The 23357-nt window shown below is 37.5% G+C and overlaps 1 protein-coding gene across 1 annotated transcript in view; it reads left to right on the forward strand.

Annotated features, from left to right (window-relative positions):
* LOC142847171 (vomeronasal type-2 receptor 26-like) overlaps positions 1-20776 on the forward strand; it is a 43456-nt gene extending 22680 nt beyond the window's left edge. Inside the window, exons 4-6 of the mRNA XM_075967931.1 lie at positions 4850-5077; positions 7814-7937; positions 19863-20776. Of these exons, the coding sequence (XP_075824046.1) occupies positions 4850-5077; positions 7814-7937; positions 19863-20776 (1266 nt within the window). The remainder of the gene's footprint in view (positions 1-4849; positions 5078-7813; positions 7938-19862) is intronic.
* The last annotated feature ends 2581 nt before the right edge of the window (positions 20777-23357 follow it).

Genomic DNA, 23357 nt, shown 5'->3' on the forward strand with positions numbered 1-23357 from the left:
CCCCATTTAATTTGTTGCTAGCTGTTGGCTTGCTGTATATTACTTTTATTATATTTAGATATGATCTGTGTATCCCTAATCTCTCCAAGACATTTATCATGAAGGACTGTTGAATTTTGTCAAATGTTTTTTCACATCTAATGAAATTAGTATCTGTTTTTTTTCTTTCAGTTTTTATATGATGAATTACATTGATAGATTTCTGTATCTTAAGTCAGCTCTGTATCTCTGGGATGAAGCCTACTTGATCATAATAAATGATCTTTTTGATGTGATCTTGGATTTTGTTTGCCAGTATTTTATTGAGAAATTTTGCATCGATAATCATGAGTGAGATTGTTCTGTAATTCTCTTTGGTTGAGTCTTTGTGGGTTTTGGTGTCAGGGTAACTGTAGCCTCATAAAAAAAGAGTTTGGCAATGACCCTTCTGTATCTATTATGGAACATATTGAAGAGTATCAGTATTAGCTCTTCTTAGAAGTTCTGGTAGAATTCTGCACTAAAAAAAATCCAGCCCTGGGCATTTTTTGGTTGGGAGGTTGTTGATGACAGCTTCTATTTCCTCATGACTTATAGGTCTGTTAAGATTGTTCACTTGGTCTTGATTTAATTTTGGTATGTGGTATCTATCTAAAAAATTGTTCATTTCTTTTACATTTTTCATTTTTGTGGAGTAAAGACTTTTGTAGTAAGCTCTAATGACTCTCTGAATTTCCTTTTGTTATGTCCCCCTTTTCATTTCTGATTTTGTTAATTTGGATGTTATCTCTCTGCCTTTTGATTAGTTTGAATAAGGGTTTGTCAATCTTGTTGATTTTCTCAAAGAACCAGCACTTTGTTTCACTGATTCTTTATATTGTTTTCTGTGTTTCTATTTTGTTGACTTCAGCCCTCAGTTTGATTACTTCCAGTATTCTACTGAGGTTGAGTCGGCTTCATTTTTTTTGTAGATCTCTGAGGTGTGCTGCTAAGTTGCTAATGTGAGTTTTCTCCATTTTCTTTATGTGGGCACTTAGTGCTATAAACATTCCTCTTAGCACTGCTTTCATTGTATCCCATAGTTTTGGATATGTTGTACCTTCATTTTCATTGAATTCAAAGAAGACTTTTATTCTTTCTTTATTTCTTCCTTGACCCAGGGTTGGTTCAGTAGTTGACTGTTCAGATTCCATGAGTTTGTGGGCTTTCTGGGGGGGGGGTAGTATTGTTGTTAAATTTGAACTTTGCTCCATGGTGATCCAATAAGACAGGTAGTTACTCCATTTTTTTTTTTGCATTTGTGGATGTTTGCTTTGTTACCGAGTATGTGATCAATTTTAGAGAAGGTTCCATGAGGTTCTGAGAAGAAGGTATATTCTTTTCTGTTTGGGTGGAATGGTCTATAGATGTCTGTTATGTCCATTTGCTTTTTTACATCTGTTAGTTCTATTATTTCTTTGCATTTTGAGGGTATGAAGTTACCTGTTCCCTGTGTTCTCATGGGTGTAGCTTGCTTTTTCGGGTTGAAGTTTTCCTTCTAATACTTTCTAAAAGACTGGGTTTGTGGATAGGTGTTGTTTAAATCTGGTTTTGTCATGGAATATTTTGCTTTCTCCATCTATGGTGATTCAAAGTTTTGCTGGATACAGTAGACTGTGCTTGCAACCATGACCTCTTAATGTCTGGAGCATGTCTGTCCAGGATCTTCTTTCTTTCAGGATTTCCATTAAGAAGTCAAGTGTGTAATTCTGATAGGTCTGCCTTTATATGTTACTTGGCCTTTTTCCTTTACAACTCTTAATATTCTTTCTTTATTCTTATATTCAAGTGTTTTTATTATTATATGGTGAGGGGACTTTTTTGTCCAGTCTATTTGGTGTTCTGTAAGCTTTTTGCACCTTCATAGGCATGCCATTCTTTAGGTTGTGAAAGTTTTCTATATGATTTTGTTGAATATATTTTCTGCTCTTTTGCACTGGAATTCCTCTTCTTCTACCTAATATTCTTAGTTTTGATCTTTTCATTGTGTCCTAGATTTCTGAGATGTTTTGGGTTAAGAATTTGTTGGATTTAACATTTTCTTTAACCAATGAATCTATTTCATCTATTGTATCTTCAGATTCTGACATTCTCTCTTCCATCTCTTGTATTCTGTTGGTTATGCTTGCATCTGTAGTTCCTGTTTGCTTACCTAGATTTTCCATTTCCAGAATTCCCTTAGTTTGTGTTTCTTTATTGCCTCTTTTTAAGTTTTTTTTAAAGATTTATTTATTTATTATGTATACAACATTCCTTCCATGCATGTTTGTATGCCAGAAGTGGGTACCAGATCTCATTATAGATGGTTGTGAGCCAGTATGTGGTTGCTGGGAATTGAACTCAGGACCTCTGGAAGAGCAGTCAGTGCTCTGAACCTCTGAGCCATCTCTCCAGCCCCCTCTTTTTAAGTTTTTAAATCATGAATTGTTTGGACTATTTGTTTCACCTGTTTGGTTTTTCTTTTTTTTTTTAAAGAAATTTATTGATCTTTTTTCAATTATTTTCATCTTTTCCTCCATTTCTTTAAGAATATTTTTTATTTCCTCTTTAAGTGTCTCCATCATCTTCATAAAATTATATTTAAGGTTGTTTTCTTCTACATCTTCTGTGTTAGGTTGTTCAAGTCTTCCTGTTTTATGACCACTGGGTTCTGGTGTTACCATGTTGCTTTTAGGTTGTTAAATGTATTTTTGCATTGGCAGCTACCCATCTCTTCCTCAAAATGGTATCAGCAGTGTCTTTGCCTCTTTCTACAATCCTTGCAGTTGGTATATGTGTCTCAGGAATCCTCTCTTAGACCAACCGTTGCAGTTGCTGTGTGTGTCTTAGGGAGCTGCTCTTTGTCTCTGTGCAGTCACTTTCTGTGTCTCACGCAGTTCTTTGGATGGGGGGATGGGAGTGGAGTGTGATGTGTAGTTTACAGGGTCTAAACTGACAGAAGTTGGAGCAGCCTACCTACAGGCGATTTGCCTTCAGACAGGCAAGTTTAGTGGAGGAAGGTAGAGAAAAGGCCTGGAGTTTTGCCCAAGGGCTAGAGTCTAAAGACTGGGATATCCAGTTGGTCTGTGCCTTACAGAGCTGATGAGGTCACTTGGGATGAGTGGGTTTGGGAGCAAAGTGGGACTTGCAGCTTACTGGGTATGATCAATGGAGTGGGTGGAGCAGTCTACCTGCACGAGACTTGCCTGCTGGCCAGCTAGGAAGCTCCAGTTTATTTATTCCCAAATGAGGTATTAAAAAAAAGATGAAGCTAAGACTGTGCTTCCATTATTAAAGGTTAGAACACAGATGGTGCTCACACATAGACTGAATCTCCATCTATTAGTGGTAAGTGGATATGTTTGGGTTTAACACCAATTCTATAAACCAGTCTTATAAATGTGGAATCACTTATACTTTCGAGCATTCACCTTCAAGTAGATTATCATCAAGGAAGTTATTGACCAAATCAAGTAATATTTTCATTAAGTCAAAGATAAATAAGTAAACAATTAAGTCTGTATGTTTACTCTATTATGTAGATTTTACTATTATGGATAACAATAATATTTGACATAGACTTTGACAAATTTTGTGAACATGGCTTCCACAGATGTGATATTATTTATGTTAGTATGTCTCATACAGATAACTGAATACCTAATTAACAGGTCTTTTTTATCACAAGTTGCAAACTAGTTAACACAACAGCGAGTCTCAGAAGTTGAAGTATTAACCCAATGTATTAATTTAAATATGTAATTAAATTATGATAGAGCGATTGCTCAGCAGTTAGGAAGACTTGATCCTCTTGCAGAGGACCCTACTTTGGTTGATCATACCCACCTGGTGGCTCTCAACTATGTGTAAGTTCCATTCTAAGGAATGTGACACACTTATGTCCCCTGTAGGAATCATACATGTAGTTTGTGTATATGCATACATGTATAGACAGTACACAGAAATAAAAAGAACACAAATCTAGGGGCCAGAGATTGCTCAGTGGTTAGGCATACTTTCTGCTCTATGGAAGACCCAGGTTCAGTTCCAAGTATCCACAAAGCAGCTTATAGCTGTCTGTAACTCTGGTTATGGAGGATTCAGCACCATCTTCTATTCTTCAGCAAGCAACTCAACACAAAATTAAAAGGAATTAATCTAAGAATAAATCTTTTAAAATTCTGGTTAAAGCATTGAATATTTGGGTTTTAATTTGCAACCAGTAATGTTCATACCAAATATAAAAGGAAAATTATGTGATTCAAACTAAATAAAGAAAGAATGGAGGCAGTTAGTAGGTCTCTTTATAGTTTCCTGAAGCATAAATGACACAGAAAATTGCTGCATATTTAATATATATTTTTGTAAATTAAGAGCTTTGCATGAACTCCTGCTGATATTATATGGTCAAGATACTCTGTATATCTGCCCATATACCTACCTACTTAACTAACTGTACACACATATGTTCATTGTGTGCTATAAAAATATAAATATTTTAATACCTATACACCCAAATACATAGTGTTGTTCACATTTTTACTTCAGTTTAGCTCTGAAAACATGTATATTTTCTAACTGGAGACACAGGGCCTTGGTTCTACTAAGAACATGCTTCCAACTATGCTATGTATCACCCCTTAGATGCCATTTCTATTTACGTTCAGCTACTCTTACTTTAGTTTCATGAGAGCAAAGTTCATCTCCCTGGAACATCTTGGGAGACAATGATTCAAATGAAGCCTTTTCAAAAAGAAAGCCGCAATAGGGAGAGAGAAGGAGGCTTGTTCTGAGGAACCATCAGTGAGACACTGGTATGCACCACTCATATCCAAGTGATGTCTCTCTCCAGCTTCATCCATTCCTGAGGAAAATTCAATTTACAAGCACTGATGGAGAACAAATAAGCTTTGATGAGAACAAGAATCATGTGGAAAAATATGACATAAAAAATTTTATGGTACACACTAATCATTATACATTTCTAGTTAAAGTAGGAGAGTTTGTCTCCAAGAGTCCACAAGATCAAGGCTTGTTTATTAATGAAGTTATGATCAAATGGCCAAGCCACTACAATCAGGTCTGACAAAATTTCAACCTTTAATATATTGAAAAATATGTACAAAGAGTTCTGTGAATTGTATTATGTCTCTATGAAATTTTCAAATAATTCTTTTTTATAATTTATTTTATTTTTAAAAAAGAAAACAATCTTTTTTTCATTTTACATATCCATCCCAGTTCCCACTTAGTCCCCTCTTCCCATTTCTTTCACCTAACCCTAAACACTACCCTCATGCACTCCTCAGAGAGAGTAATGTTTATTATTTTGGGGAAGATCCAAGGTCCTCCCTACTATACCTAGGATGAGCAAGGTATTCATCCAAAGAGAATAGGCTCCCAAAAAGCTATTACAAGCAGTAGGGATAAATCATGGTGCCACTGCCAGTGGCCCTGCAGTCTTCCCCAGCCATACAGCTGTCATTGTTGTATGGGGTCGGGGGGAGAAGTGACAGTGGAAGAGGAAGAGAATGGGAGAAGGGGAGAGAGGAGGAGAACTGGAGGGAACAGGATAGATGAGATGGAGGAAAAATAGAGATGAGAGCAAGGAAAGAGTCTAGATTGGTCCTATGCTGGTTCCCTTCCTGTCTGGCTGGAGTTGGTGAGCTCCCATTAGCTCAGGTAAGCTTTTCCAGTAAGTGTCACCATTATGGTATTGACATCTTTTCTTATATTTTTACTCCTCTCGCTCTTCAACTGAACTTTGGGAGCTCACCCAGTGCTCCACTGCTGATCTCTGCCTCTGTTTTCATCAGTTGCTCAATGAAAGTTCTATGGTGATATTTAAGGTACTCATCAATATGACTAGAGGGCAAGACCAGTTAGGACACCCTCTCCTCTATTGTTCAGAATCTTAGCTGGGGTTATCCTTGTCAATTCCTGAGATTTTCTCTAGAGCCAGGTTTCTTGCTAGCCCCATAGTAGCTCCCTCAATCAAGATATCTTTTTTTCTTTCATCTCTGTCGTTCCTCCATCTCAACTATCCCATTCCCTCAAGTTCTCCTCCCACTCTCCTCTCCTCCTCTTCCCCTTCCACCCTCTCTCTTCTCCCCCATCCACATGCTCCCAATTTTGTCAGTCAATCTTATCTATTTCTTTTTTTGAGGTGGATCTATGTATATATTTTGCCAATATTATAAGTTCTTAGCTCTGTTGTGAACTTGTGTGTGAATGCTTATGCATGTGAGTGCATGTTCCCGCTGAAACCACAGAGTGGATACCATCTGCAAACATTCTCCATTTTATTATAAACACAGTCTCTCTTTGAACTCCTTGCCTTCTGATTTAGCTTTCCTTACTGTCCACAATACCACAGGCTGTATCCTTGTCTCCATTACTGCCATAATTGGATAACAGGCATACAGTTTGGCACCTGACTTTTCTATACCTCCATTCTGCATAATCAAATCCAGGACTGTGTGCTTATGCGGGAAGCACATTAAATACTGGGCTACCTCTTTTGTTCTATTTGATGTTTTTAATTTAAAAATAAATAAATCTTTTATATTTGACTGTGATATTGTATATCAAAGTCATGTATATGTATATACATGAACATATGCATAGGCATATACAAACAAACAAGAAAGTATTATTAGCTAATTCCTGTAGGTAGAATTAGTTTGAATTGAATTTTAACTTTTATGCATTTATTCATATTATAATGAATGAATATATCAGTATTTATGGCTATATATATAAATGATTGTATGTATATTTCCATGTGTATACACATACACATTTTATTATACATGCATGTAGATGCTCCAGTGCATCTCTCCATTGAACACAATTCATACTCAAACTTGTCCATTGTCCTCATAAAGAAGTAAATTATGAATATGTAAATAAATCATCTCTATAGCCAATGTTTGTAAAGTACCTTTTTGTGTGCTGGGAGCTGGCCTCAGGGTTTCTCTGCAAAAGTAATATGCACTCTTAAATGCTGGACAAGTTCTCCATCCCAATATGTAGATATTTATGAGGCAGACACTGAGTCCAAATTATGACAAGAAGAAAGATATTAGATAAATTATATCTAAGAGAAAGATAGAAATATTTTTTGTATACACATTTTCCAAAAATATCAACAAACTGAAGTTTTGTTAAAAGTATAGTGATTAATGTAATTAACTTAGAAGTAAAATGGTTTAAAAAACGCTAAATGATTATGTCACTAATGTTTGAAAGTAAAAGCATGGTATTATTCTGAGCACAGGGGGTAAAGGATGAAACTCACAGTAATGGATCATAATTCAGTTTCTCTGGAACATCAACATGTCATGAAGCCAGGAGAAACTTTGATCACCTACCAATGGCCAAACTCTCTTTCATGGGACATGTCAATCAGAGTGAATGGTTGTGACTACAAACTTGGTAAGCTAAAAGTAGAAGCAGATAGGCAAGAGTGACTGGGTTTCTGCCTGACAATTCAACTGATTTGTAATTCATACAAAGAAGGAGTTTTGGCTTGCACTTTCACAGGAGACACTATATGAATGTTCTACACATTTCACAAAAGCTAGCAGAAGTGAGTCACAGTTTGGTCAGCATAAAGAAACTTTGAACATTTAGCATCTTGAAGTGTGCCAACTTCAACTCTACACTCTACATTCCCGTATGGACACTTCACCGTGCCTCATAAATATGTACAACTTTCATAGTCTTCATGCAGTTTAAATTGCTTGGCTTAAAATTACCTTAAGCCTGTGATTGAGGTACAAAATTATGACCAGGTTTTCTGTTTTTCCCTTAGACTCCTGAATCTGTATGTACACAGAGCTGTGGTCCAGGTTTCTGGAAAATTCTAGAAGAAGGCAAACCTATCTGCTGTTTTTCTTGTGTGTTTTGTCCAGAGAGACACATTTCCAATCAAACTGGTAATAAAATACTTTTCCTCAAATTGTTTGTTAATGCAGAAGGAGAAAGATAAGAAGTAACCACGATGTTGTAATGCAGCATGGAGAAACAGGTCTCTTTCCTTCATCCCCATAGTCAATAGTAACCACTGCTGATTCCACACAAGGTGTGAACATTTGAGTGGCGGTCCTCATGTTATTGTGTCATCTGCATCCATTTTCCCAAAACCTTTCTTTCTTTACATGATAGTTTCACCTCAGCTCTAGCTGTGATCCATACTAGAGGCTGCCCAGGCAATGTGAGGTATGCACATGACCATGCTACCTGTGTGTTCCTTGAATAAATGAATTCGATAATTCTTTCCTGAAAATAATCCCTGGGAAGACAAGAACATGTGGGGCTGTTACCAAAATATACCACAAATAGAATTAAAGTATACAACACTACTTTTATTTATTTTTTTGAGCTCTACATTTTTCTTGGCTCCTCTCCCTGACTCTCCCTTCCCTTTTAGCCCTTTCCAAAGGTCCGCATATTTCCAAATTTAATCAGGAGATCTTGTCTTTTTCTACTTCCCATGTAGATTAGATCTATGTATGTCTCTCTTAGGGTCCTCATTGTAGTTTAGGTTCTCTGGGATTGTGATTTGTGGGCTGGTTTTCTTTGCTTTATGTTTAAAACCCACTTGTAATAATTGTCTTTCTGTGTCTGCATTACCTCACTCAATATCTAGAAGAAAAACTCCAACCTAACGAAGTTGGCTACATCAACAAAAACACTGACAATTGATGGTCTCATAGCAGCACATTCCAAAGAAGGGGAAAATGCACAAATTAACATCACCAACAATGAAATTTAAATTAATGGGATATAGCAATCACTGGTCATTATTATCCCTTAATATAAATGGACTCAACTCACCTATAAAAAGGCACAGGCTAACAGGTTGAACACAAAAACAGAATTCATCCTTCTTCTGCATAAAAGAAACACACCTCAACCTCAAAGACAGACATTGTCTCAGAGTAAATGGTTGGGAAAAATATTACAATCATATTGAGTGACATAATCCTTTTGTATTCTTATTGCTCTAGCTAGAACTTCAAGTACTATGTTGAATAGATATGGAGACAGTGGACAGCATTATCTTGTCCTAAGTTTTAGAGGTATTGCTTAGAATTTCTCTCTGTTTAGTTTGATGTTGTCTTTCAGCTTGCTGTCTATTGCTTTTTTTTAGGTTTATGTATGTTCCTTGTATCCATGTACTCACCAGAACGTTTATCATGAGGAGGTGTTAGATTTTATCAAAGGCTTTTTCAACATCTAATGAAATGTTCATGTGGATTTTTTTTCTTTCAGTTTGATTATATGGTCAATTTCAATGACATATTTTTGTATATTGAACCATACCTGCATCTCTTGATCATCCCTACTTGATCATAGTGGATTTGTTTTATATTCTTGGATTCTATTTGCCAGTGTCTTTTTCAGTATTTTTGCATCAATGTTCATGAGGGAGATTGGTCTCCTTCTTTATTTCATATTTGTTTGGTTTGGACATCTATAGCCTCATAAAAAGAATTTGGCAATATTCCTTCTGTTTCTATTGTGTGCAACAATTTGAAAAGTTTTGATATTAGCTTTTCTTTGAATTTCTAGAAGAATTCTATACTGAAACCATCTCATCCTGGCCTTATTTGGTTGGGAGAATTTTATTTTTATTTTATTTTATTTTGGTTTTTTGAGACAGGGTTTCTCTGTGGTTTTGGAGCCTGTCCTGGAACTAGCTCTTGTAGACCAGGCTGGTCTCGAACTCACAGAGATCTGCCTGCCTCTGCCTCCCAAGTGCTGGGATTAAAGGCATGCGCCACCACCGCCCAGCTTGGTTGGGAGAATTTTAATAATTGTTTCTATTTCCTTAGAAGTTATTTGTCTGTTTAAATTGTTTACCTGGTCTTGATTTCACTTTGGTATGTTGTACCTATCAAGGAAGCTGTCCATTTCTTTTAGGTTTTTCAATTTAGTGGACTAGAGGGTTTTTGAAGTATGGCAATGATTCTCAGGATTTCATCAGTGTCTGTATTATATCCTCCTCTTCGTTTCTGATTTTCTTAATTTCAGCATGTTCCCTCTGCCTTTTGATTATTTTGGATAAAGGTTTATCTATCTTGTTCATTTTCTCAAAGAACCAACTCTTTGTTTCAATGATTCTATATGTTCTCCATGATTCCATTTTATTAATTTCAACATTCAGTTTGGCTATTTCCTGTAGTCCATACTCCTGGATGAGTTTAATTCTTTTTGTTCTAGAGCTTTCAGGTGAGCTGTTAAGTTGCTTATAAAATTCTTTATATAGGTAATTAGTGCTATGACCTTTCCTCATAGCAATGCTTTCACAGTGTCCCATAAGTTTGGGTATGTTGTGGATTCATTTTCTTTGCATTCTTAGAAGTCTTTGATTTCTTTCTTTCTTTCTTCTTGACCCATCAGTGGAGAATGATTCCATTTCCATGAGTTTGTAGGGTTTCTGTAGTTTGTGTTGTTATTGAACTCTAATTTAAATCTTGGTGATCTGAAAACAAGGTGTTATTCAATTTTTTGTATCTTCTGTGATTTTCCTGATTCCTGAGTATGTGCTAAGAAGAAGGTATATTCTTTTGTGTTTGGGGGAAATGTTTGGTAGATGTTCGTTACATCCATTTGAGTCATGACATCTGTTAATTCCCTTATTTCCCTGTTAAATTTCTGTTGATCAGACCTGTCCATTGGTAGAAGCTGGGTGTTGAAATCTCCTAATGTTAGTGTATGTGGTTTGATGTTTGATTTAAACTTTAGAAATGTTTCTTTTACAAATATGGGTGCTCTTGTATATTGGGCATAGATGTTCAGAATTGAGACTTCATCTTGATGGGTTTATCCTCTGATCAGTATACAGTGTCCTTTTCCATCTCTTTTGATTAATTTTAGTTGAAATTCTTATTTTGTTAGATATTAGAGTAACTACACTTACTTCCTTCTTCAGACAATTTGATTGGAAAATCAAACCCTATACTATGAGATAATGTCTGTCTTTGAGATTGAGGTGTGTTTTTTGCCTACAATAGAAGGAGATATCCTCTTTTCGTATATATTCTGTTAGTCTGTCTCTATTATGGTGAATTGAGTCCATTGATACTAGCTGTTGTGATTGATCAGTGATTGTTATTTTTTCTTATTTTGGATTTTGGTGGTAGTGATACTAATATTTGTGTTTCCCTTCTTTGGGTTTAGATGTTGTGAGATTATTTATTGCCTTATTTTCATGAATGTAACTGAGTTTCTTGGGTTGGAGTTTCCTTCTAGTACTTTCTTTTGTGCTGCATTTGTGGATGGAGAGATGTCTCAGCAATAAAGAGCACTGTCTGCTCTTCCAAAGGTCCTAAATTCAATTCCCAGCAACCACATGGTAGCTTATAACCATTTGTAATGAGATCTGGTGCCCTCTTGAGGAAGAGACCAGGTCAGTCATCATCATCAACTTAGACCATGAAACCGAACATGGACAAGTTCAGCAGAACTACCATATGTGAACTACTCATGCATGTTTCAGCATTGCCAGGGCATAAATTTCATTTTTTATTCATTGGTTAAATCAAGTTTTGTCATGAAATATCTTGCTTTCTGTCTCTATGGTGATTGAAAATTTTGCTGGGCTAGTATCCATGTTCTCTTATTATCTGTGAAATGTCTGTCCAGAACCTTCTGGCTCTCAGAGACTCCATTAAGAACTCTGGTATAAAATCCTTATAATTCTGTCCAGAAGGCAGAATTATATGCTATTCTCATGGTGATTAGGGATTTTAAAGAACCTCTTAATATAGTTACTGATTTACAATATGCAGAAAGAGTTGTCTTGCATATTATTTTTTTGTATAGGATAGTTTTTTATTTTATATTTTTTATTGATTTTTATTTATTTGATTTAGTTTTTATTAAAAATTTCTGCCTTCTCCCCACCTCCCTTTTCCCTCCCCCTCCCCCTACTCCCCATGCCCCACTTCCCTCCTCCTCCCTCTCCAGTCCAAAGAGCAGTCAGGGTTCCCTGCCCTGTGGGCAGTCCAAGGTCCTCACCCCTCAATCCAGGTCTAGGAAGGTGAGCATCCAAACAGGCTAGGTTCCCACAAAGCCAGTACATGCAGTAGGATCAAAACCCAGTGCCATTGTCTTTGGCTTCTCAACAGCCCTCATTGTCCAGCATTTTCAGAGAGTCCAGTTTTATCCCATACTTTTTCAGTTCCAGTCCAGCTGGCCTTGCTGAGCTCCCAATAAATCAGCCCCACCAACTCAGTGGGTGGGTGCCCCCCTCAGGATTTTGTTCCACCTTACTTAAGTCTTCTGATTTGTAAACTGCCTTCCCTGATTTATTTGCATCAGTATAAAATGCACAAGCTCCAGTTATTGGAGCATCATGTATAATTTGGGGAAGAATCCAAAAAATTCTCATTATAAGCTTAAGTCTATCACTTTTGGAATAATTGCTATTAATTTCTCCAAATAAATTAGCACATGTTCTTTACCATGAAAAAAAAAGAACTCTGGTATAATCTTACACCTGTCAGAATGGCTAAAGTCAAAAACATCAATGATAGCCTTTGCTGGAGAGGATGTGAAGTAAGAGGAACACTCATCCATTGCTGGTGAAAATGCAAACTTGTGCAACCACTCTGCAAATCAGTGTGGCAGTTTCTCAGGAAATTCAGGATCAACCTACCCCAGGACCCAGCAATACCACTCTTGGGAATATACCCAAAAGATACTCTATCATACTACAAAAGCATTTGTTCAACTATGTTCATAGCAGCATTATTTGTAATAGCCAGAACATGGAAACAACCTAGATGCCCCTCAACGGGAGAGTGGATAAAGAAAATGTGGAATATGTATGCATTAGAGTACTACTCATCAGTAAAAAACAATGACATCTTGAATTTTGCATGCAATTGGATGGAAATAGAAAACACTATACTGAGTGAGGTAACCCAGACCCAAAAAGATGAATATGGTATGTACTCACTCATAAGTGGATTCTAGCCATAAATAAATGACATTGAGCCTATAATATGAGATCCTAGAGAAGCTAAATAAGAAGGTGATCCCAAAGAAAAACATATAGTTATCCTCCTGATATTGGAAGGAGACAAGATTGCCAAGCAAAAATTGGAAACTTGGGGGTGGAAATGGGGTGGGGGTAAGGGGAAATGGGGAGAAAAAATGAGAAGGGGAGGATGGGGAGAGCTTGGGGGAATGGGACGATTGGGATGGAGGCAGGGTGGATATGGGTGTAGGGAAGTCTATATCTTAATTAAGGGAGCCATTTTAGGGTCGGAGAGAGACTTGACTCTATAGGTGTTCCCACGTGTCCAAGGAGATGTCCCCAGCTAGATCCTTGGGCAGCTGAGTAGGGAAAGCCTGCAATGGCCCTATCCTATAGCCATACTGATGAATATCTTTCATATCACCATAGAACCTTCATCTGGTGATGGATGAAGCTAGAGACAGAGACCCACATTGGAACACTGGACTGAACTCCTAAGGTCCAAATGAGGAGCAGAAGGAGGGAGAACATGAGCAAGGAAGTTAGGTCCGTGAGGGTGCGCCCACCCACTGAGACTTTGGGGCTGATCTAATGGGAGCTCACCAAGGCCAGCTGGATGATGGAGCACGTGATCAAACCAGACTCCCTGAATGTGTCTGACAAGGAGGGCTGACTGAGAAGCCAAGGACAATGGCACTGAGTTTCCATCATACTGCATGTAATAACTTTGTGGGAGCCTAGTCTGTTTGGATGCTCACCTTCCTAGTCCTTGATGGAGTGAGGAGGACCTTGGATTTCCTACAGTGCAGGGAACCCCGACTGCTCTTTATACTGGAGAGGGAGGGGAAGGGAGATAGGGGGCGTGGGAGGGAAATGGGAGGAGGGGAGGAGGTGGAAAATTTTAATTAAATAATAAAAAAGAACTCTGGTATAATTCTGATAGGTCTGCTTTTATACATTACTTGGTCTTTTTCTTTTGAACAATAGAATTCTTTCATTATCCTGTATGTTTAGTGTTTTTATTATTATGTGGTGAGGGTACTTTTTTGGTTTGCCTATTTGGTGATCTGTAAGCTTCTCATACCTTTATAGGTGTGTCCATCTTTAAGTTAAGAAAGTTTTCTTCTTGGACTTTGGTGAATATATTTTCTGTGCCTTTAAGTTGGGATTCTTCTTATTCTATTGAAGGAGTAAGTCATACAACAATCCCACACCAGTTTGGAATTATGATTAATAAAAGGGTTATTTATTTAAAGAGAGAAAAACTTACATATCACCATTCTAGAAAACAGCCCTCTGTATGATCAGGATCGAAGTCTAACAGCCAGAAGCAGAGCCAGAAGCAAGAGAGTGAACACGTGGCTACCACTTCTTTTTAAAACAAAAGAGACCACGCCCAAGTTGGCTGGTATATTAAAGGCCATTGGTTGAAGGAGCGGAAGTAGCTCCCACAGCATTCTGTCACTCTTATTCTTAGGTTTGGTCTTTCAGGCATACCAGATTTCCTGGTTATTTTGTGTTAGGAATTCATTAGATTTAACATCATTTTCTTTGACTGATGAATCTATTTCTTCCATCATATCCTCAGCACTTGATATTCTCTCTTCCATCTCTTGTGTTTTGTTACTGAGGTATCTGTTTTTCCTTCTTTCTTTCTCACATTTTCCATTTCCAGAATATCTCTGATTTGTGTTTTCTTCATTGCTTCTATATCAGTTTTCAAGCCTTGAACCATTTCCTTCTTTTGTTTGTTTTTTATTCTTGGCTTTCTTTCAGAAATATATTGATTTCTTCAAATTTTTTGTTTGTCTTTTTCTTGACTTCTTTAAGAGAATTTTTCATTTCCTCTTTAAGAACTTCTATCATCTTCCTTTAAGTAATTTTAATTTTGCTTTCTTGTGTTTGGCTGTATTGTAATCTTCAGGTGTTGCTGTTGTAGGATCACTGAGTTTTGGTGATGGTGCAAAATTGCTTTTTTGGCTATTGCATGCATTCTAACATTGGTGTTTACTAATCTTTTCTTCCAACCAATGTGGCTTGTGCTTGTGTCTGTTCTTCCAACTGTTGTGGTTCATTCTTGTGCCTGATTTTCCAAATGGTGTGATTTGAGCCTATGCCTACATAATCTGATGGGTCTGAGGGGGAAAACTAGCCATGGGGAGGATGTTTAGGTTCATGGGGTTGGGCAGCAGAGTGAGTCATGGTAGACAACATTTAGTGACTATTAGAGGTTTTGGTGCAGCCTGCTCACCAGTCTGCACATTGTCAGGAACTATACTAGAGCAGGGACTTCCACTGGTGGTGGGAACAGGTTCATGCTCCCTTGCTGGTGATGAGATATGAAGGGGCACAGAATGTACCCTGGGTTTGAGTTATACACTGCATTTGGAGCAGTCCAGTTGAGTGTTGGACTCTCACCTGATATTCCATCTGGCGTGGTTTGTACCTGTGCCTGTGTAATCTGCTGGAGCTGCAGAAGTGGGCTGACCATGGTTAGAATGTTCAGGTGCATGGGGTTGCGTGGTAGGGTGGGTCTTCATGGCATAGCATGTAGTAGGTGGTGTGCTTTGCATGCAGCCTGAAGACAGGTTTCTCATCTGCCTGCAGGCTGTTAGGGATTGCACTAGAGCATGGTGGTGGCATGGTCCAGCTGCCTTGCTGGTCCTGGATAGAAGGAAAAGGGGCAAATTGGGTTAAATTAGGTTCTGGACTTGGGGCAGTCCAGTTGACAGGCCAGTCACTCACATGATTTTCCAATTGGTGTGGTTGAAGCCTATGCCTATGTAGTGTGATGGGACTACAGGTAAGGCCTGGCCATGAGAAGGCTGCTCAGGTGAGTGGGGTTGGGTGGTGGAATGGCTGATGGTGGAACACTGTCCAGTTGGTGGTAGGGGCTTGGGCACAGCCTGGAGGGAGGCTTGTAGGGACCTTATCTGTAGAAAAAAGCAGGCTAGCTAAAGGATAAAACAATTATATTTTTATATTATAAGGGGAAAACTCAAAAAACAGGAAACTAGAAGTACAAGTTCCATTGCATGCCACGGGAATCACCCAGAAAGAGTAAGCACCTGGCCATGCACATGTTTTTGTCTCTGGGTTCCAGAAAGCCACACCTTAACTAAGACCCACCTCTTAAAGATAATTGGCTAACAAGCTTCCCCATCATCTCCCCCCTTTTGTCTAAACAAGATTCTGGAGTAATAATACATCAGCACCAATGTCTAGTAAGCCTTCAATAAAAATGCCATTTATACACACTCTTAGCTTTGGTGTTTGATCATTTATAGAAGTCTGCCAGAATATATATTTCCTATATCTTACTGAAGTTTTTGACTCATCATCTACATTTATTTCATCATCCAGACCAGTATTGTTTTTTAAAGTGGCAGTGGACTTTTTAATTTTCCTGGTGAGACATGTTTTCCACAGTAACTGTTGAATAGACCACATTCATAATGGGGGGCCTGCAAAAGTTTCCCAATGGTATTGGGTTGCCTTGACTGTCTTTTGTTGACTTAAATTCATTGGACTAATGTTGGCCTTTGCCACACATCTTACATATACCTGAAGGATGAGTCTTCATATTCTTGTCATTTCCAGAGGAGACATTATTCCTAGGAATTCATTGTCTATAATCCCTTCTCAGATGTCCCATTCCACCACATTTAAAACATTTGGTATTTTGATGTCTCCTTTTACCATTGGATATTGCTTCTCCTACCCATGTGTCTATACCATAGTAAAGTGTCTCAACATTCATTGTATGCAAGACCCATTCAACCATGAGTACTGATCTGTTTTTTAAAGGTCTAAGGATCCTTTTGCATACTGAGTTGGCATTCTCATAAACCAAAGATTTAATTAGTATACATTTAGCTTCTGGGTCAAATACCCCTACTTGTACAGCCTTAGTTAATCTTTGTAAAAAGTCACTAAAAGATTCTCTCTGAATCTGTTTAACCTTAACATATGATTCAATTCTATTTTCTAGTTTCTAAATCCTGTCCCAAGAATTTAAAGCTGCTGTGATACATAGGGAGAATGTGTGCTCATTGTAAAGAGCCTTATCCTGAGGATCAGAGTAAAGTCCCTTGCCCAAAATTTGATGTTGGGAAATCTCAAGTCTTTTTGCTTTTCCCCGTTGCTCTAAAATTTTAACCTCTCCCCTAAAGTAGCACTGCCAAAGCAACTGGGGTCCATTTTCTAAGACCACTAAAATTAACTGAGTCCAGTCTTGTGGTGATGTTTTGTTACTGGAAGCCCATGTTTTGACCATTTCCGTAACAAAGTACAAATGTATTTTGTAAAATACAATGGCTTATTTAATTTCTTTTAGATCAGTCATACATATGGGGTCCCATGCATATTCTTTGATTACCTTAAGGTATTTTGTGCCAGATGATATTTCTGATGATATCACCAGAAAGACAGGTAGAAATCTGGGTAAGTTTGGTACATACTGATGAGGCTAATTTTTTGTCTTTTTACCATTTGTCCCTGGTCTTCAAATTCAATAAATTCTTCAATCTTTTCAAATCTATTTACCACGGCCTTTTGTAAAGTATGGATCTCCTGTCCACTGTTCAGTTCTAATGCCCTCATTGAGGATTCTAAGACGTGAAGTATGTCTAGTAGAAATAATATATGATCCTTGAACTAATTTTTATAGCAGGCATATTACCTTCCTGGAGAAACATTCTATCAGTCAGTCTATCATATCCCTTTGACAGAGTCCAAATAATACATTAAACAGTACAAGTTTTCTCAATATGTCAGCACCCTCTGTCACAGACTGAGTTTTGTTTGTCAAATTGGCCGTATCCTTCTCCAGAGTGTTGAATTTTCCTTTTAGTAAATTACTATAAGTCTTTAAAGATTGTACCATTTCTAAAAGTACCTCATTCGACTGAGTTTTGTTTGTATCCTTCTCCAGAATTTTGAATTTTCCTTTTAATTGATCAGTGTCAGTCTGTAAAGACTGTACTATTTCTAAAAGTGCCTCATTCGTGGGCCCATTGTCATACCATGTTTTTAAGGGAAAACTATGGAAGACAACACTAATACCCAGAATCAAATATAATGATGTAGGAGGAAAATCATATAAACCTTGCATGACATAATACATAGTATAAGTAAAAAAGCTAGTGAATTCCTGGATAGTTAAATTGTCCATCATTTTGATCTTTTAAATTTATAATTTATATTTTTGATACTAAATCTTACTTGTGGTTTAGTTAGTTAACTGAAGTAGGTACAATAACTGTTAACTCTCAGTAGGTGTCAGCCCACTTGTAGTTGTATAGTTGGTTTGAATCTGATTCTGGTGCTAAATGATGAACTATGTTCAAATTAAAAACAGTTCTTTAATGTTCATCACAGACTGTGTGCTCTGTGGATGTCCCTGATTGGTTGGTGGTCACCCAAGCAGTAGAATAGCAAATACAGACAAATTGTTCAGAACAGTGGAACAGTAGGCTCAGACAGAGGAAGCCCAGAGCAGCTCTAAGTACTCAGGCACCTTGGTCTGAGGTGTGTAATGAGGACATATAAAGAACTGAGGCCAATCTGTAGCAAGACAAAACACTGTGCAAGAATTCTATACCCAAATAAACTGCTGGCTCTGAGCACAGGCCAAGGTTGAGGTGGGCTGATAGAGGGGGCATGGGCTAAATACACATCTAGCCCAAGAGAGGATGTGAGGGCACTCAGGACCATGAATTGTATACTAAACTTTGGGCTCCAAGTGTAGAACTAACTAGGCTAGTTAAAGGATAAAACAATTATATTTTTAGTTATTATAAGGGGAAAACTCACAAAACAGTAAACAAGAATCCCAACTTCTGCTGCATCCTTCAGGAATACTCCAGAGAGAGCAAGCACCTGGATGGGCAAATGTTTTATCTCTCTGGGTTTGAGAAAGCCACACCTCTCTTCTATCTCTTGTATTTCGTGGGTGATGCTTGCATCTGTAGTTCCTGTTCATGAACCCATTTTTCATTTCCTGAATTCCATCACATTGTGGTTTTTATTGCTTCTATTTTGATTTTTATGTCATGAATAATTTCCTTCAATTGATTCTTTTTCTCATCTTTTCTTGGTATTTTTTATGCATTAGTTGATTTTTCTCTAATTCTTTGGTTAGCTTTTTCTTGATTTTTTAAGGGAGTTTTTCATTTTATCTTTGAGGATATATATCATCCTCATTAAAGTTGCTTCAAGTTCATTTTATTGTGCTTTGTCTGTGTTGGAATACTCATGTTTGCTGTCATAAAGTAGATGGGCTGTGGTGGTGCCATATTGCCCTGGCTGTCATTGACTTTATTTTTACATGGACATTTAGGCATCTGGGTTTGGGATGGTTAGCTCTAGTTACTGATTTCTGAGTTTGCCTTTTCTTGGGTGGGTGTTTTTTTTTATATTTCCTCTCTGGTTTTTTTTTATGCCCTAGATTTCTGGTGGCTGGTGTGATCTCTGGAGGTTAGTTTCTATTTGCAGAAAGGGGTTTGTGTTCTTCTGACTGGTTTGGCCTGAACCTGTGCACCAACAGTTTGAAAAAGCTGGTGTGGCTTAATTTTATAATTATTTAAAGGATTGCTTGACAGTTTTACTTCATCTAAATAAGGAGATTACTATTTTACTCTCATTGCCCTAGAAAAACAGTAATAAACTTGACAGCACATGGCTTATTTTGAGGTAGACATGAAAAATAGTAGAAATGGCTTTTTAAATAGTTATTGTCCTTCTTGGCACTGGCATAAAGCAGAATGTGCCAGGCTACAAAGGACAACAGTAGAAGACATTCTTTGTGGCATGAATGTGAAATGAGTAAATAATTGTAGAAGCTGACATGTTGGTTCATTTCCTCCCATAGATCAGCAGAAGTGTATCCCTTGCCCAATTCAAGAGTACCCAAACCCTGAGAGAAACAGCTGCCTGCCCAAGTCAGTGACATTCCTGTCCTTTGATGACTCTCTAGGTATGGCTCTGGCCTGCACAGCTCTGTGCTTGTCTGTCAGCACAGTTGTAGTTTTTGGAATCTTTCTCAAGCACCAAGACTCTCCCATCGTGAAGGCCAATAATCGGACTCTCAGCTTCATCCTGCTCATCTCCCTCCTCCTCTGCTTCCTGTGCCCATTCCTCTTCATTGGCCAGCCAAACACAGCCTCCTGCATATTGCAACAAATTACGTTTGCTCTGGTGTTCACTCTGGCTCTTTCCACTGTTTTGACCAAAACTATAACTGTAATTCTGGCCTTTAGAATCATGATACCAGGAAGAACAATGAGAAGGCTCTTTGTCTCAGGCATCTATAATTCTGTCATCCCCATCTGTGTCCTGATCCAGCTTATTCTCCTTGGAGTCTGGCTGGGAACCTCGCCTCCCTATATTGAAGCAGATGCACACTCTGAACATGGTCACATCATCAATTTGTGCAACAAGGGTTCAGTCACTGCTTTCTACTGTGTGTTGGCATACTTGGGGATCCTGGCCCTAGTGAGCTTCTCTGTTGCTTTTCTAGCAAGGAACCTGCCTGATACCTTCAATGAAGCCAAATTTCTGACATTCAGCATGCTGGTGTTTTGCAGTGTCTGGGTCACCTTCCTCCCTGTCTACCACAGCACCAAGAACAAGACCATGGTTGCTGTAGAAGTCTTCTCCATCTTGGCTTCCAGTGCAGGGCTGCTAGGGTGCATCTTTTTTCCAAAGTGCTACATAATACTCCTAAAACCTGATAAGAACTCTTTGAAAGGTTTTAAGAACAAAACACGATCTATGAAAAACTGATCATTTTGATGAATTAACTATTTCTCTCTCATAAAATCTTAGTATAGTCAGGTGAAACTATTACCTACTTCTCAGTGTGTTTTTTTGAAATGTTGTTTAAACAAAAATGAAAGAGTCCCTTGCTGTATCTCACATAGAGACAATCTATTTCAGAATAGCCACTACTACTGAAAAATGCATGTTATTAAGTCATGCCTGTCACTTATTAACTTGTAGCCATTATAAATATTCAATATACATTATATGATAATAACCTAGATAAATAACACATTAACTAAATGATTTTCCTCTAAATCTTTTAGTTTTGGAGTATAGCAGAGCTTTATGTGATAACATTTATGGCTCACAGACATGCACAACATGGAGCTAAAATATTGTAAAAGGCAGAGGATCGGAGTTTACACTGAAAGTGTCTCCTAATAATGTCAGAAGCAACACCCATAAGTGTTACCAATATGACTGCATGAACATGAACTGAACATGAAGGAAATGATAATACAGATGCTGAACTGGACTAGAAAGAGACCATCAGGCTCCAACCTTACACAAAAATCTACACGGCTGAGAATGTAAGAAATAATCTTCCCCGGGGGGGGGGTGGAGAACAATAATGAGTTAGTTATCCAACACCAAATGATCAGCTCTGAAAACAGAAACAATAATATTATAAGATGGAGAAACTTATATGTAGGAGTATATACTTCTGTTCAGAAAGAGGCAGGCCTCCCATGGCTGTCAACAAAGCATGGCATATTGAGGTCAGACTGAGTTCCTCCCTAAGCATTAAGGCTGGGCAAGGCAACCCAGTATGAGGAATAAGTTCCTGGAAGATAGCCAAAGTGTTAGGGACAGGCCCAGATTCCACCACTAGGAGTCCCACAAGTAGATCAAGCTACACAACTGTTATACATATGTAGAGACAGGGATTCATAGATCCCTGGAAAGGGGAAATAAAAGAGATCCCCTCGGTAAACTGCTGGCCAGTGGAGTTGGGAATATAAGCAATAGGAACTCATGGCTTTTTAAAACTGTTATTTCATGCTTTATACACACATCTATTTTTAAATATAACCTGTTTGGTTTGTAAAATGCTACCAGTATATATGTTTTCAGGACTGAGCATCATATTTCTTTTTAAAACAAGATTAAATGCTCAAAGTTAAATAAAGAAATAAAAGGTAACCAATATTAATCAATTTTTAAAAATTGAAAGAAATACCACAAAACAACAAAATAATGGGAATTTATAAATATCTTTCAGTAATAACTCACTAGTAATAGATTCAATTCTACAACAAAATGGCAAAGATTATTGGATAATAAATTCAATTAGGATTTTTGCTGCCTTCAAGACACTCACTTCAATATATCAATGATAGACATAAACTTAGATTAGTTCTTTGAAAAGATTAAGGATCTTCACAAACTTTAGACTAATAAACTCAAAGAAAGAGAATTCGACCTAATTTGATAAAATAAGAGTCAAATTGAGGCACTGTACTGGCTAGTTTTTATCTCACCTTGTCACAATCCAGAGCCATCAGAGAAAAGAAAATCTCATTTGAGAAAATGCCTCCATAAAAATCAAGCTGCAAGGTATGTCTAGAGGCCAATTTTTAATAGGATTATTTGGTATTTTGACGCCAAGTTTCTTGAATTCTTTACATGTTTTGAGTTCAGTCCTCTGTCAGATGTGGAGTTGATGATCTTTTCCCATTCAGTAGGCTCCCATTTTGTCTTATTTACTATATCTTTTGCCTCACCAAAGTGTCTCAGTTTCAGAAGGTTCCATTTATTGTTGTTGTTCTCAGTGTTGTGCTACTGAGGTTATATTTAGGAAGTGATCCTCTGTGCCAATGTATTCAAGCCTCTTCCCACTTTCTCTTCTACAAGGTTCATTGTGCCCGGATTTTTGCTGCAGTCTTTGATCCTCTTGGACTTCAGTTTTGTGCATTCTATTAGATATAGATCTATTTGATTTCTTCTACATGTCAATATCCATTTATGCCAGCACAATTTATTGAAGACGCCTTTTTATTCATTATACAATTATGGTTCCTTTGACAAAAATCAAGTGTTCATAAGTATGTGGATTAATTTTGGTATCATAATTCAATTTCATTGATCCATGTGTCTGTTTTTATGCCAATACCAAGTTGTTTTTATTACTATAGTTGTGCGGCAGAGCTTGACATCAGGGATGGTGATGCCTCTAGAGGTTCCCAAGTTGTTCAAGAGTGTTTTGACTGTCCTTGTTATTTTGTTTTTTTCTTATGAAATTGAATTTGTTTCTTTCAAGGTCTTTGAAGAATTGTCATGGGATTGTCATGGTGATTGCATTGAATCTATAGATAGTATTTTATGGGATGGCCATTTTTCTTCTGTTGATTCTACCTATTCTAAAACATGGGATATCATTTTTATTTTCTGATATCTTCTTAAATATTTTTTGTCAGAGACAAAAGTTCTTATCATACAGATTTGCTTAGGGTTAAGCCCAAGATATTTTATGTTATTTGTGGCTAGGGTAAAGATTGATGTTTTTTGATTTCTTTTCCAACCCATTTATCATTTGTATAAA

This window comes from Microtus pennsylvanicus, chromosome 1 (assembly GCF_037038515.1).
Source record: "Microtus pennsylvanicus isolate mMicPen1 chromosome 1, mMicPen1.hap1, whole genome shotgun sequence".
Classification (NCBI taxonomy): Eukaryota; Metazoa; Chordata; class Mammalia; order Rodentia; family Cricetidae; genus Microtus; species Microtus pennsylvanicus.